General features: G+C 48.3%; 1 protein-coding gene across 15 annotated transcripts in view; it reads right to left on the bottom strand.

Annotated features, from left to right (window-relative positions):
• Nucleotides 1-1,972: 1,972 nt before the first annotated feature.
• The window catches only part of LOC101937181 (collagen alpha-1(VII) chain-like), a 216,523-nt gene continuing 202,259 nt past the window's right edge, over nt 1,973-16,236 (bottom strand). For all 15 annotated transcript variants that reach the window (XM_065552743.1, XM_065552766.1, XM_065552759.1 and 12 more), the window contains 4 exons: nt 13,875-14,042; nt 8,123-8,191; nt 6,618-6,788; nt 1,973-2,286 (listed from right to left, as the gene is read on the bottom strand). In XM_065552743.1, the coding sequence (XP_065408815.1) occupies nt 2,279-2,286; nt 6,618-6,788; nt 8,123-8,191; nt 13,875-14,042 (416 nt within the window). In that variant the 3' untranslated portion in view covers nt 1,973-2,278. The remainder of the gene's footprint in view (nt 2,287-6,617; nt 6,789-8,122; nt 8,192-13,874; nt 14,043-16,236) is intronic.

Here is a 16,236-nt window from a genome sequence, read left to right on the forward strand (position 1 = left end):
AGAGAGTTGCAGCTGGACTGCAAAGGTTATTTAGAAACAATACAGCACTCTCTCGCTCTCTCAGTGCTTATCCAATCTACCGGAAGAGGTGTCGGTACGACGTTGAAGCAGTAAGGCCCAGATCCTCCCAGACAGCAAGGCACCTAACTCCCGAGGACCTCTACCGGCTAATGCCTGTTGTGCCTAAATATCTTTGAGGGTCTGGGCCTAAGTTCTATGAACAGCACAGTGGCAAGTAACAAGGGTCATTCTCAATGTGGATCGACAAGGGTTAATCAGATTGGGGCTGTGGTGTCACAATCCCCCTGCCAACTTGCGTTTGCTTTTTAAAGTCACCAACATTTACACTTTGTAAACTTAAGTGTGCGGTATGTGTGATACCCTTTAGATGGGAACGGCTTCCACCAACAAAGGGATCATGGCTTCTGGCAGGGATGAAGCAGTACCTGTAACTGGCTATCCTTCTGGGTAGATTTGGTAGGTGGAGTTTCTGAATATCCTGTAACTGTAAGACGCAGAATTCGCCCTTTACAGCCTCCTCACAGGCAGTTTCAGTTAAGATCTTACTAAATACTTCTCTATTTCCTCTCCCATATCCCTTATTAAACCACTACTCCCATCCGGGTTGTCTTGAAAAAAACATGTGGGGAGTTTTCACTCAGAAATCTCTACCGTTGGCTGGTGTTGGACACAATACTACAAAGCAATTAAACCGCACAACACACCTGTTAAATAAATGAATGAGTATTGGAACAGTCATTATAATGGCCACAGAGAGGTGAAGTGACTTGCCAAAGTCTTCAGAGGCTAGTCAGTGGCAGAGGCTGACTGGGAATTCAGGAATGCCATGCTTGCTATACTAGACCACATTGCCTTTCCTGTACAGGACCAAATCAAGGGAATTTAGAATGAAATACATAAATTTGAGACCAGAATGGTTATATTAAGCCAGATAATTTGACAGTTCAGGAATTGCCTTTGTTAACCAAGCCCCATTTAGTAGGTGCAATTTTTAGCAACAGTATATATATTAGAGATAATTAATATTTCCTTACCAACTCTAAGTTGTTCGTAATTTTCTTTTTCATTTTCCCACTGGCAATGAAATGATTAAAGATTTAAAAAGATCTAAGAGTCTCTTGTACCTTAAGATAGATACAGACGCATCTCATGCTGGGTCACCAGTGGCTCCTCTGATAACTGGTTACTCCTGCCTTATGAAATTCAGTTCAAAGGATTCCATTCTTCTCATCTGAAGGGGACCTCTCAGCCCGTGTTACTTAGATCCAAGACACTGGAATCTTTACCACAAGCCCATCTATCCCTGCAGCTGCTGATCTCAGCATCTGGCAGCTAAATTGGTAACAGTTAGGATTGCCCTCCAAATGTATCCAAAACACTTTGATCTAGAAACTGGGTTTGAAATTTCACAGGACAAGGCAATGATTTCCAGAGTGACGTGGTATCACCCAATTTGAGAACAGCCTTTGTTGTCAGATTTTAGTAACACTTGGCACGTTCCCTCCGCAATGAGATTAACTAATTAGTGCTCAACACATCCCTGTATTACAGGTGGGAATCTGAAGCAGACAGAGGCTAAGTAACTTGTCCAAGGCCACAGAGTTTAGTGGCAAAGCTGGGATTCGAACTCAAGAAGTTCCATGCGCCCAGTTCTGTGCTCAGATCATGCCCCCTCTCTCACAACGGCTTCCGATCCTGAAGGAAATCAGGAAGTGGGGAGACACAAGCTAGAGTTAGCGATGGTTGAAGGCTGATTTGAACGATGGTCCAAGTTGTCCCAAACTGGTTCCATCTATCCCTAATGACAATTTAATATGAGCGTCACAAAACATGTACCAGCAAAACTGACCTGTCCTTCCTTACCAAACTGATGGTAATGGAAAAACAATTACATTTTACTTGCCCATCACAAAGAACTCCCTGGTGAGCAGGTGACTGGAATTAGGCAAGGTTGGCTTAACCTACAGTTTTATTTTAAAAAATAAAATAACATTTAGGTATCTGTTGGGTGTTGCACAGTGTGAATGGGACCGTCAAGAGCCTCTGAACACTTCAGCTTTTCCAGCCAAACAAAAGATTCCCTTATCAGTCCGATTTATTACATATCCATAACCATAACTATCTCCTTGTTTGCAGAACTAACATCTACCACCTCTTTGTGTTCAATGGTTCATCTTGCTGTATTTCCAACCTCTGAGCTGTCCTGGATTCACCTCCTGCAGCTCCCTTCTCATTTATATCACCTGTCTGCAGCCAGTCACCTTCCTGGGAGAGATTTTGGAGAGAAAGGAAAGAGAAAACAAAGGGGTTCAGTTGGAGGCTGGCTGGAAGGTCTGCTCCTCCCTGAGTTTCTTGTGACATTGCCATTGCAGAAGGATCAGTGTTAAGACTCATTTTTAATAAGTCATTTTTCAATTCTTGGGCAGTTCTAAACAATTTTTGGGGAGTTGGCCTCCCCCACAGCTTTTGTTTCAAAATTTTCAGTGAACCAAAAAGTTGACCAAAAATTTATTTTGGGGCAGAATGCAACTTTTTGTTTGACCCAAAACAAAACGTTTTGTTTCGATGTCTAGCTGTCTCATGGAAGATTTTTCGAAAACTGGAAGAAGTTTTGAAACAGAAATGGCCATTTTTCGCATGAAAAACAGACATTTCTTTTTTGAAAATGTCCCAACAAAAATCTTTCGATGTTTTCGGGTGTGGGGTTGCTCCTTTTCTGACTGAAACAATTTGGCAAATTCACAAAACATTTCCGTTGACCTGGGTCTGCATTTTTCGCTGACAAAGAGGTGGGGTCAAAAAATTTCATCCTGCCCTAGCCATTCTCATGCTGACTGCCCTCCCCTTCCAATGTCCTCCATTCTGCTGTCCCCCGCATGGTAAGGAAATATACTAGACTTCCCCGACCAAATCCAGCCCACCTTTCGAAGGGCGCTAACTGTGCCCCGATTCTATTCCCTGATCGTGAAGCACGTTTCAGGCAGTCAGACTTGATCACGAGAGGAACCTGGCAGGGTAGACTGCGAGCGGCCATGTTTATGGGTGCATGCTCAGATTGCCAAGGTGTTCCCTTCCCAAACTGTAGGGGGAGATTTTGGCAAACCAGTAAGGTGCTTGAAACCACTATGGCGTATTGTTAAAGGCGGCCTAGTCAGCAAGCTGTAAATTGGCCATTCAGCAAGTCTCAGTTTGACCAAGGCAGGAGGGGAGGGGGTTCTGGGTGCCTCAGAAAGGGCAGATTGACAATGCGTCCTTCCTGATAAGAATTGTGTTGAAGTTGCTGATATGCCCCAGGAATGTCTATTGGGGTCTCAAGGCTGCAGACTCTGGAAAAACCCACACCTGGTTAATCAATAATCAGAAGGAGCCTCTTGCTTGCCCATTGGAACTGTTTGCTTGACAAGTTTTCTTCAAGGGACATGTCATTGTATTACTAATGTATAAATAAGGGGAAAAAGCTTGAGATAGGTGGGACTCTTCGGGACTGGTCTCTCCCTCTGGATGCATCTTGTGTTCCCCACTGGCAGATGGGCTGCCACTGTGCCACTCGAAAGCCACACTCAGCGTTGGTAATTAGCGAGGGTTGGGGGTGTGTTACTAACCTGTTGCGGACGTGTGTAAGTGCTTGTGACTAAGTAAAGTTTAGCTTTAAGTGAAAGCACTCTGGTGTTGTCCTGTTTGTGCCAGCCATCTATCTATCAGTCGGACGGCTGTGTCTCCCCTGATATTTTTCCTGACACCACCTCGCACAGAGTAAAAGTTACCAAGAGCTTCGGGTTGCAAGAACCCCAGGTAACACCACATCAGGCACTCACTCAGCCCGGTGGCTGGGATTTGATGTGTATCAAACCGGCTGTTGCTTGGCTGTATATCTTGGCCATTTAGAATGTCATACTCAGTGGCTCAGACAATCAAGAATCATTACACATTTGCTGTCCTAAGCAACCAGCTGCTCTCCAGTAGGGTGATGCAGGTGCTGACCTGGGTCGGATCCACTTAGGCCTTGGCTACACTGGTGCTGTACAGCGCTGCAACTTGCGGCGCTCAGGGGTGTGAAAACGCCTCGCAGCGAGCGCAGTGCTGTAAAGCGCCAGTGTAATCAGCGCCTGCAGCGCTGCATGCTCGCTCGCAGCGCTGCAAGCTACTGCCCTCCGAGAGGTGGAGTACTTACAGCGCTGCGAGAGAGGTCTCGCAGCGCTGGCGGCGCGACTACACTCACGCTTCACAGCGCTGCCACGGTGTATGCCCAAGTGTAGCCAAGGCCTTTATCTATCGGTGGATTTGTATGGCTCCGTAGCATTTGAGCCTTTGACTAAGATAATTCTTCTGCTCACCAGAAAGATGTAACTGAGGTCTGAATCCATGCGAAACAGTGACTAAATGAGTATATTTTATACATATTAGGAATGGGCTTAAATCAGACACCGAGATCCAAACACCTGCAAACTCTGAAGTGAATCTGAACTTTGTGTCTTAGGCCCTCTCCCCACCCCCAACACATCTATTTTTGATTCTATAAAAATGCACAGTGATAGTGTTTAATGAGAAACCGACTTTCAAGGAGTCAATCACAATCCCAGGCAGTCTTTTTTTTTTTTTAAACTTAAAGGGGGAGGGATAGCTCAGTGGTTTGAGCATTGGCCTGCTAAACCCAGCATTGTGAGTTTAATCCTTGAGGGGGCCATTTACGGATTGGGGGCAAAAATCTGTCTGGGGATTAGTCCTGCTTTGAGCAGGGGATTAGACTAGATGACCCCCTGAGGTCCCTTCCAACCCTGATATTCTATGATTGATTCTATCTACAGCTATATCTAATGAACCTCATCAGAAACTTGACTGTGGAGAGCAACAGAGGGTCCTGTGGCACCTTTGAGACTAACAGAAGTATTGGGAGCATAAGCTTTCGTGGGTAAGAACCTCACTTCTTCAGATGCAAGTAATGGAAATCTCCAGAAGCAGGTATACCTTACTTGCATCTGAAGAAGTGAGGTTCTTACCCACGAAAGCTTATGCTCCCAATACTTCTGTTAGTCTCAAAGGTGCCACAGGACCCTCTGTTGCTTTTTACAGATTCAGACTAACACGGCTACCCCTCTGATACTTGACTGTGGAGAGTCAATTTTGTCTAGACTGCTACCCACAGGATGAATTGTTGGATTTGATCTAGGCAGAGAGCCACTGATCAGCAGCAGATAAAATTGGGGTTATTGTCAACAGCAGCATCCAATTTCCTCTGGAATATCTCTGCAAACCGACAGCCACCCTGAAGAGGTGCTTACCTGTTTATCTAACCCCACAGACTTTAAATTAGGCAATGGAAATCCAGCTGTGCTTCCAAGAACCATTTTTGCCATGTGAGCCCCTGCATGAGGTTTGATTCTGAGCACAAGAAGCTTTGGGGCCAGATCGGGTAGATTGGTGACTTCAATGGAGCTACGCCACTGGAGATTGGACCCTTGTCTGCTGTACAGACCAGAGAGATAGTTAGACAGGGTCAGAAGAAAACCTGAGAGGTCAAAGGGCACAGACCCTAGGGTTCCTGTGAAATTTAGCAGTAAGAAATGCTTTTTGTCAGTTTCAAACATGAAGGGGGGGAGCTTGCACTACAAAGGCTGCTTCTAACGAAGATTTCCTTCCATGCGCTTAATAATGCCACTGATTAGAACATCTTGCAGCTGCTGGATGGAATTGTTAAGGGACCAGGTTGTGTTCGCAGGGAACACGTTAACACATGTCAGCAGTGTCAAAGCAAGTTTCCATAGGCAGAACTGGAAAAAGTGCTGACTTATCATTCCAGCATCTTCTCTCTTTCTGGCAAGAAAGATTAAAGGGACCTCATCCACATGGAATCGAGTCAATTAAAAGGGTTCAAAGTCATTCCAGGGCATACACCTGCCCTCCACCCCTGGGATCGCCCAGCCAATTTGTAAGGTTTTACCGCCACCTTTTCCTGTTGCAGCATGAAAGACTGGCACAAACAACAGAGGGAAAGGACCAACTCTGCAGGCTCACCAGTGGAAGTGACTCTACACAAAGTCAGTGCCACCAACGTTCAAAGTTAATAGATTAAAACTGGGAACTTTGGTCCCCTCCTCTCTTTCAGACCCAGCGATGTGGCCTTTAACAATGGGAGGCAAAGCATCTCAGAAGGACACGTGGCTTTTCAATTGATGGTGACTCCCGTCTCACAAATAAGATCTTTGTGTCTGTTAAGTATCAGGGGGTAGCCGTGTTAGTCTGTATCTACAAAAACAACAAGGAGTCTGGTGGCACCTTAAAGCATCCATCTGTTAGTCTTTAAGGTGCCACCAGACTCCTTGTTGTTTGTGTCTGTTGTAACTTATTTCCACTCCCTGCTGGGATCAACTTCCTCCCATTGCCCAGTACGTTCTGCTGATGATGCCACCCTGTGCTTGTGACATCATCACCATTTCCATGGGAGAGACCTGTGATGTCACAGCGCGGAAGGGCTCAGAGGAGCAGGATCAGCTTAATTTAAGCAACGCTTTTCTAAAAAGGTTGGTAACATAGCAAACTGGCGGATGTGGGCATGTGCGTGCCACTGCCATAAGCGAATGGAAGAGAAGTCCCCCTACCTGTTGTGATTTTACACCAACGCTCACATGTGAATTTGGATTTAAACCGATTGCTGTTCCCTCCACAGCCTCCAAACACGAACGGCCTGCAGGCGTTGGCTTCTCCATGGTAATACCAGAGCAACGTGTAGTGCAGGCAGGAGCCCTCGTCCATAGGCAGCCGACAAGGGTCTGAAATGAAACAGGTCCCCACCAAATGATCGACGCCGGAAGGGAAAGCAACGGGCCAGATGCTGCCCCCTTACTCCCGCTGAGCAGCGGCTTACTGCGTAAATAGCCCTGTTCATTTCAATGGGGATTCACAGGGAGTAAGGCAGGCCAGGATCCTCAAAGGGATTTAGGCCCCTAACTTTCAAGGGGAGTTAGGAGCCTAAATACCTTCCAGGATCTGGGCCTGACTGCTTCCCAGGGCAGAATCCTGCCCTATGTGAGTTTTCCAATGAGGTGTCCAGGCCAGCACCTTGCTCCACAAGTCGCACCATTGAGTTCAATAGGATAACTCACAGAGAAAGGTACTGCACAATGTAAGCAAGGGGGGCAGGATCGGGGCCATCAGGAGTGGCGCGTGTGTGGCCACGAGCTGGCATGGCAGGTTGGCTTGTGCTAGATGAATAGGATACTCAGGAAAATGAATGAAGTGCTGAGCAAACTTCCCCTCCAGGCAGTTCTGGCAATGCACTGACCTGCCTCAAAGCCCGCGATTCCTGCCGGCAGCCCCATCCCAACCTGCAACGCCCCCCGTGGCTCCAGCTCAGAGACGGTCAGGGCAGCTGAACTGCCTCATGGATTTTTTGCAGACGGGGGCTAAAACATCTCACTGTCCGCAAGCATCCAAGTCAGTTTTATGGAGGGGGATAGCTCAGTGGTTTGAGCATTAGCCTGCTAAACCCAGGGTTATGAGTTCAATCCCTGAGGGGGATGTTTAGGGATCTGGAGCAAAATCAGTACTTGGTTTTGCCTAGTGAAGGCAGGGGGCTAGACTCAGTGACCTTTCAAGGTCCCTTCTAGTTCTATGAGATAGGTATATCTCCATATATTATCTCGGCAGGAAATCAGATTTCCAGTGGTTGGCAAGCAAGAGAACGCTTTTCTGCCGTAGACCTCGCAAACGCCACTAGGTGCTAGCCTAGGTCTTCCTAGGGGGCCCATCCCCAGAGCGTCTGATCTCCAAACGTGCAGCTGAACCCTGCCACTGTTGAACTCTGCTGAAGGCTCTTTGTGGCACTCACTGACCCCAGCAGCAGGGCCACTCAGGCTGGATGGACAACATTGTCGCAGGGGGCAGCAGGTTGCAATTAGTTATCTCAATTATCTCAACAACTGGGGAAAGTCCGGCTCCTAAGTTCATCTGCTTCGTGCAGGAGGAGAGAGACCGAGATTTCCCGTGGCGCTAGTTAGCAGGGGTAACTGTTTCCATGTGTGTGTCCCCTTGAGCTCAATTTTCAAAAGCACTTCCTCTCCTGAAAGTGACTTCCCTAAATGCCATTTAATTCAGTGCATTTCACCTTCTAATGGGCGGCGGGCATGTCGCTGCTCGCGCCGAGCCTGAGCCATTAGCTGCTTATCACTGGGAGCTGCAGAGAAAGCAAATGGAAATCACAGTTAATGAGGGCGTGCAAATAAATCAGCCGCGATTTAAATATTGATCGTTGCAGGTTTACATGGTTTTCCGTCGTATAACAAGCTCTTGATAAATGTCACAGAACAACTGGTGAGAGGTGGCAATAAAATCCTTAATGGCTTTTAACAATTCAGTCAGAAAGGTCAGATGTTAGAGAACACTGAAGTCTCTGTGGTGTTTGTGGGAGAAGGGAGATAAATGTCTGATTGGGGTTCTGTAAATTGGAGAGGTTTGAAAAGCCAGTAGCGACGGTAATCCAGCAATAATAGCCGCCTGACTGCAGAATCCTGTTAGCGTTTAGAATGCCTGTCCACACTCATCACCTAGCAAACCCATTTGTGTGCCCTGTTGCTGGCAAACCAGGCTCTAATGGGGTTGCCAGCTGGAGACAGCTACAGCTGTGATTCAATAACATGGAGTCCGGGCCCCTGATCTCAAACTCCCGAGATCCAAAATGTTTCTTTAAAGTAAATTTAGACCCAGACAGGTGATGCCATCAATGTGTGATAAAGACCCCGAAATGGAGAAGGCAGCTCCTTAGCAGGGAGGCTGCAAAATTTGGATTCAGAGACCGTGTTGGGTGATATTTGGATTTAGCTCATAGTAAGATACGGGCCATCCGTAACTGGGTTTCTATTTCAAGCACTCTTCCCCAAAACTCAGGGTAGTTTGGCCGGAGGAGGTCGGTCCAGGCCTGTCTCCAGATGTTGGGGCTCTTTTCTTTAATGAGTCTTGTAAACTTTGCTTCCATTACATGAATGAAGAGAAGTGGTGGCAGGTTTGTGAGCCAGCTCCAGCCTAGAATGCGATAGGTGCAGTTAGGTATGAAACCTCCCAGGAAGGCAGGTGCCCCTTGAAAATAAAGCACAATGGGTTTAAAAAAAAAAAAAAGGGAAGGGAAGTTTCTTTGTTGCTTTGCACCATCTGTGAAAAGTCTCTCAGGGGACGTCTACATTTAAACCTCTCCAGCGGCGCTGACACTGCCTGTGCCGACGGGCGTAGGTAACCCACCTCCCCAAGAGGCGATAGCTAGGTCGACAGAAGAATTCTTCCATCCACCTAGCGCTGTCTACGGTGGTTACATCACCAGAGCTACTTCTCTCAGGGGGGATGAGTTTTTCACACCTCTGAAGGACGTAGTTATGCCGATGGAAGCTGCCTGTGGAGACCAGCCCTCGGAAACCCAGGCATTCTGTTTCCATCTGCATCTCAATTGTTGCTATTTTGAAGGCGCCTCTCACTGCAGTACCTATGGGCAGGGTTAGACACTATGCCCATTTTGTGGTGCGATATGGGGCCCACATGATTTTGGGCGGCAGATGCAGTGACATGAGGTCACGAAGCGAGGGGGTGCAACAGGCCACACGCCAACCACCGCTGGGATTGTGTATCTGGTTAGAGGGGCAGTCGCCTGAACCGCTTCCAAAGAGCTTGGCTCAGTCTGTGTCCCCACAGCAGCAGATTTTCTGCTGTGGACATGGTACTGGCACAGCCACACTTCCTATGCTGCCTTTTAGTGCCTCCTCGGAAAAATCTGGGCCGCTTTCCCACAGTGGTGTAGCGCTGTGATTCTGCTGAGTTCAGTGCCATTAGTCTGGATTTACACTGGTATGTTGCACAGGCGCCGCTGGGTGGCTGCTCCACCCCCACTCCACCCGAGGCCCCGCCCCACTCCGCCCCTTCCCCCAAAGCCCCACCCTCCCTCCGCCTCTTCCTGCCACTGCTCCACCCTTTCCCCCAAAGCCCCACCCTCCCTCCGCCTCTTCCTGCCACCGCTCCACCCTTTCCCCCAAAGCCCCACCCTCCCTCCGCCTCTTCCTGCCCCGCTCTGCCCCTCTCTGAATATGCCCCACCCTCGCTCCACCTCTTCCCACCCCCACTCTGTCCCCTCCCCCCAGAGCCTCCCGCCTGCCACAGAACAGCTGACAGACCCTGGTCGTCGGCAGGCAGGATTGAACCAGGGACCGCTGGAGCTTAGTGCATGAGCCTCTACAGCATGAGGTAAAAGTCACCTGGCTGTTAGCTAAGGCTGTAGAGCAGACTCATTAATCTCTCTCTCTAAGTGGTCTCGGTGCCACTAGATGGGACAGAACACCACACCCAGAAGGTGTGGGGTTACAGTAGCACCCATTGGTTTTTTTTCTGTGGGTGCTCCTATGGTATGTTGGAGGAACATCAGGCCCAGTGTACCTCTGTCCCCCTGAATCGCTTGCTCATGTACAGCTATTTTCTGGCATGAAAAGCCCACCCAGAGTCTGCAATGAGCCCAGCGTGCTACACCTGCCTCCATCCTCACCCCCGCTCTTTTCCTCTCCACAGGGTCGGAGCCTGGCCGCAACGCCTGGCCTCTCCTAAGAGCCTCTGATTACGATGCAATTTCACAGCCGCCGAAAGCAGCGTGTCAAGGAGTCTGGACAAAAAACCGAAACAAAACAAACTCCCCCCACTTCGGCGTTGCTATTAACCCGGGAGCAGCACTCCTAGCACACCCACTCCCAGCTCTCTGCGGAGGGAAATTACTGCTGATTGCAATGGAGATGAGGGAACGGCCCCCTGCCCCTTTCCAGTAACGAGCAAGTACGGATAGTTCCTGCGCGGCAGGGGATTCAGACAGGACAGGAAGCAAAGAACAGATTGTGGATTTTCCTTTACAGGTGCTTAATAATCATTAAGACCTAGCACTTCTATAGCGCTTGTCCTCCATAGAGCGCAATGCTTTACAAAGGTCAGTACCAGGTACATATGTTTCATTATCCTGTACAATACATGAGACAATAGGAATAGGACCTAGAAGTTCAGGGTTCCTAATAACTGGGGGCAGGTCTTCACTACCCACTGGATTGACAGGTAGGGATCGATCTATCGGGGATCGATTTATCGCATCTTGTCTAGACGCGGATAAATTGATCCCCAAACGTGCTCCCCGTCGACTCTGGAACTCCAGTTCGCAAGAGGCGGAAGCGGAGTCGACGGGGGAGCGGCAGCAGTCGACTTGCCACAGTCCTCACAGCCAGGTAAATTGACCTAAGATACGCTGACTTCAGCTACGCTATTTGCGTAGCTGAAGTTGGCGTATCTTAGGTCGACCCCCACCAGTGTAGACCAGGGCTAAGTCTCCCAAGCCTATGCTAGTATTAAGTGGGTTGGGTTAAATCACATCTAAACTGCTGTGACCGCCACCCCTCATGAAGATAGTTGTGAGAGACAACTCATCAGCCCCACCTAAGACACAGCAGGTATAGACGCCCACCCGTAAGTCAGACTTTGTGGGCAGAGAGCACCACCGGGCAAGGTCTTTGGGTTTGCTGCCACTTGAAACACTACAACAGAACAGTTGCAGCTGCCTGGCTGTAGCCTTTGGGTGTAGACACTACCTACGCCCACAGGAGGCGTGCTCCCATCAGTGTAGGATACAGATTTTTCACACCCCTGAGTGACGTAGCTGGGTCCAACTAACTTTTTAGTGTAGATCAGGCTTTTGTGTGTCTGGCTCTGTGTTGGTGGGACAAGATGGGGGACCATAGGTGCCAATTCCGTGGGTGCTCTGGTGCTGGAGCACCCATGGAAAAAAAATAATGGGTGCTCAGCACCCACCAGCTACAGCTGTTTGGCAGCTCGGGGAGGGCTTTGGGGGAGAACGGACAGCAGTGAGTGGTGGGCGGGCAGAGGCCTCAGAGGAGGGGTGGAGTGGGGGCGGGAAGAGGCAGGGGGAGGGCGGAGCATTGGAGGGAAGGGGCGGAGTGGGGGCGGGGCATCAGGGTGGAGTACCCCCTGGGAAAAATAAAAGCCAGTACCTATGAATGGACCTACTTCTGATGGTGAGAGAGACAAGCTTTCAAGCTACAAAGAACTCTTCCTCAGGTCTGGAGGGAGACCCGAAGAAGAGCTGTGTAGCTCGAAAGCTTGTCTCTCTCGCCCGCAGAAGTTGGTCCGCTAAAAGACATTGCCTCACCTACCTTGTCTCTCTAATATCCTGGGACTGACACAGCTACACTAGCACATACAATCTGTGTTGGTGGGACAGAGCCATCACACCCAGAGAGACACAGGGACAGAAGCAAGACAGCAGCAGCAGAGAGAAAGCTGAGCAGACACAGCCTGGAAGCACAGTAACGCAATCCTGAGATAAAAGTTAGAGAAAAAGCATTCTGGGTACAGAGCGTTGGCTAGAAAGGCAGGCTGCAGACAGTTAACAAAGGAACTGTCTCCTGCTGTTTGAGATCTATATCAGTTTGCCATCCAGAGGTTCTTTTCCCCATAGATTTAAGGACCAATGCTGAGGCCAGGGAACCATGTCCCCCCGGCTTTTTAATAAAAGAATCATAAGAGCAGAATTCATGTCCCTGCAGATTCCCTCTCCCTCCCCCGCAGAATAATAGATTCTGCCCTGGAGGTGCTGCAATTACACCTTTTGCCCACCAGGGGCTGCTGTGGTGCCATAAGAGAGGGCAGCTGGCTCACCCCAGAGCAGCCAGCCGCAGAGAGGGAGGGGAGACTTTGGCCTTGACCCCCTTCCCCCCCACACACACACTTCTACAAAGGGTCCAGCGCCCTTGGCCAGAAGGACAATTAAGATCATCTAGCTGGACTAAGATCATTTAGTTGGAGATTAGGTCCTGTTTTGAGCAGGGGGTTGGACTGGATGTCCTCCTGAGGTCCCTTCCAACCCTGATAGAGTCATAGAGTCATAGACTTTAAGGTCAGAAGGGACCATTATGATCGTCTAGTCTGATCTCCTGCCCAACGCAGGCCACAGAATCTCACCCACCCACTCCTGTAATAAACCCCTAACCTATGTCTGAGCTACTGAAGTCCTCAAATCATGGTTTAAAGACTTCAAGGTGCAGAGAATCCTCCACCAAGTGACCCATGCCCCACTCAGCAGAGGAAGGCGAAAACCCCCCAGGGCCTCTGGAATGAGGATTCCTTCCCGACCCCAAATATGGCGATCAGCTAAAACCTGGGCAAGACTCACCAGCCAGACAACCAGGAAAGAATTCTCTGTAGTAACTCAGATCCCACCCCATCTAACATCCCATCGGGCATATTTACCGCTAATAGTCAAAGATCAATTAATTGCCAAAATTAGGCTATCCCATCATACCATCCCCTCCATAAACTTATCAAGCTTAGTCTTGAAGCCAGATATGTCTTTTGCCCCCACTGCTCCCCTTGGAAGGCTGATATTCTATGATTCTATGACCTGCGCATGACACAGGCCAGAGAACTTCATCCAGTAATTCCCACATCTAGTCCTACAGCTTGGCTGGACTGAAGTTTTACCTCCCCCCGTTTCCAGGGCAGATTGCAGCCTACACTCAGTGATGGTCCTGGTCTTCCACCTTACCAACACACTCATACAGCCTATGGGACCATAGTTGCAGCTAGTTACAGGTTTGTTTCCCAACAATCATCTCTGAACTGTTTCCATTCATGGTCTTCCAACCCTGGCTGTCCTTCCTGGCTTTCCAGTCCCATGCCATCAGACTTCCTGATTGGCCCTAGTTCCATCGGTACACTGGGAAGCGGTCTTATAACTACAGTTCCCAGGTTGCCGTGGATGAGGTGGGGAGGGGGGTCGTCGTCAATTGTAGCCAAAGCTAAAACGCACACACAACCACATCAAAATAAATTACCGGGCATAAATGGAGTCGATTCCATGATAGGCATTTCTAGTTCCGTCGTATTCTGTATTTCACGAAGTAATTCTTGTTGAGCTTTATCGGCCTTCCCTATGAGTTCTGGCGATTGAAAATTCTCTTTGATATTCCTGCCGATTTCTCCGGGAGAGTCTGCACCCAGGTCTGCAGATTTAATTAGTAAGTGAAAGTCTTTCCCTGAATGAAAAGTATTGGTACAGATTGGAGAGGGGATCTCAGCAATCCCATGATGGCAGAAATCTATAGACAATGGTAGGAGAAGTCTAACTTCAAACCACATAGAGTTCTACAGCCATGTCATTTATTGGGGAAAGATAATCCTGGCTAATACTTCAGTTGAGTACGAGTAAAAAGGGACACTCAAGTTATGTAGATCGAAAGCTGGATCTGCAGTGTGCACCAACCCAAACTTCACAGCTGTGTCAGAAACGAAGCTGGTTGAACAGTGCAAGGCAGGGCATGGATGTGTGCACACGCCCGAACACATGGCCCAGTACTGAATGGCTGATTGGGCCAATCCCATTCCAGCTCTGTGTTGCTCACTCGTGAGGAATCTTTGCACCATTGATGGGTTGATCACACAAAATGGTGGGAGGTTGCTGCTTTTATGTACAAATCCAAGGGGAGTGTGCGAGTGCACCAGGGTGCTCACATGGGAACAAGAGCAGTCACTACATGTTCCACTGTTTAAAACGCAAAGGTGGCCGAGGAGTAAGGGGGCCGAAGCTGGGGCCAGAGCTGGGGGCAGGGAAGGGGCTGGAAGTGAAGCCCCGGCTGGGAGCTGAGGCTGGCAGCTAGGGCCCTGAGCGTGGAGCCCTGGGTGCAGAGCCGGTCACCCGGACCCCAGACATGGGGTCAACAGCTGGGGCGGCCGGGAGCAGAGTCCGGGGTGTAGGGCCAGCAGGTGTGGGGTGGACAGCTGCCAGGGCTGGGGCCAGGAGAGAAGCTGGGTGGTTCTCCCTCCCCGCCCTCCATGGGGGCTGGCCCAGGCCCCAGCCACACACCCCCAAACATTCCTCCATGCCCCCCAGCTTGGGAACCTCTGACCTAGAGGCTCCAGAGGACACTTGAATTGTTTTTCCAGCATGGGACAAAACTTCAAAGGTGAGACTGAGGGAGCCCCCACATCAGAATACCCCATAGCTCAGTGATTAGGGCACTTCCTGAGAAGCTGGAGCTCCCCTCGTTCAAATTCCCTTCTTCTCATTTGGCAAAGGGGGAACTGAACCTACTATTTAGGGTTTTCTGAATTTAAGGTAGTGGCAATTTAAAAATTTTTTTAGGGGGGGTTAGGAATAAATGAATAGGGATAAAGGATTTTTGTTTGATATATGATTGGTATAAACAAGCGTGTTTTTACTTCAAATTACTTTTTAAATAGATTTTAAGCACATACACATATACGTTATAGCAACAGGTTTAGAGCACTTTAAATATTATAGTTACTTAAACTTTGAGATGGTTTTGAGAGATTAACAGCCGGGCTTCCGGGGGCCCTCCTTCCGTCCAGCTGCTGGGGAGTTTAAGTGTTAGCTTTTGGCTTGAAGAAAAGATTTTTTGGATTGCTTTAAGGTGTATTTTTATTTCATTTTTTATAGTTAATATAAATAAAGTATATTCTTTATAGTGATTTTTAATGAGTTATTATAGTAATCCCTACTGGATTACTAATTTTTTTTTGTTTTAGCAAATTATTTATTTTTTATTAGTAAAGTATTTTAGTTATAATAATAATAAAATGTATATGTTAGGGGTATTTCAAATTAAGGTTGCTGATTTTTATTTTTTTTATTTTTAAGGTATATTAATTTTTTGATATTTTTTTATTTTGATTAGTAAGACTGCAGGCATGCAGCTATTTGGCTTTGCTTTTTAGGGTTTTAAAAATTATTTTAGCTATGTGGTATTTGGTTTTTAGCTAGCAGTGGCTGGACACACAAAATGGCTGACGGCTGTAATGTCAAATTTAATTCTCCCATAACACCACATCCCAGGTATGTGCTCTAACCACTAGGCTAAAAGTTATAGGGGATCTGCCCCCTCCTCCACTTGCCTTCAGGAGAGGGGTTCCTAGCTGCAGACTGCTGTGAGAGGGGGCAGGGCTTAGGACACACCCCTCTCATGAGCACCTCCCATTGGCTAGTATAGGCAGGGCACCACCTAGCATGCTGGTTTTCATGGATCGCGTTCTTAGGTGCCTCTCTCTCCACTTCATTGTATAGGAAGTGTAGACACCTAACTCAGACTTTGTGCATTCCAGTGATTTTCTAGGTGCTCAGAAGTTAGGCATTACAACACCTAAGTCGTTTTGTGGATCTGGGCCCATGTCTTTTATTTG

This window comes from Chrysemys picta, chromosome 1 (genome assembly GCF_011386835.1).
Source record: "Chrysemys picta bellii isolate R12L10 chromosome 1, ASM1138683v2, whole genome shotgun sequence".
Lineage (NCBI taxonomy): Eukaryota > Metazoa > Chordata > Testudines > Emydidae > Chrysemys > Chrysemys picta.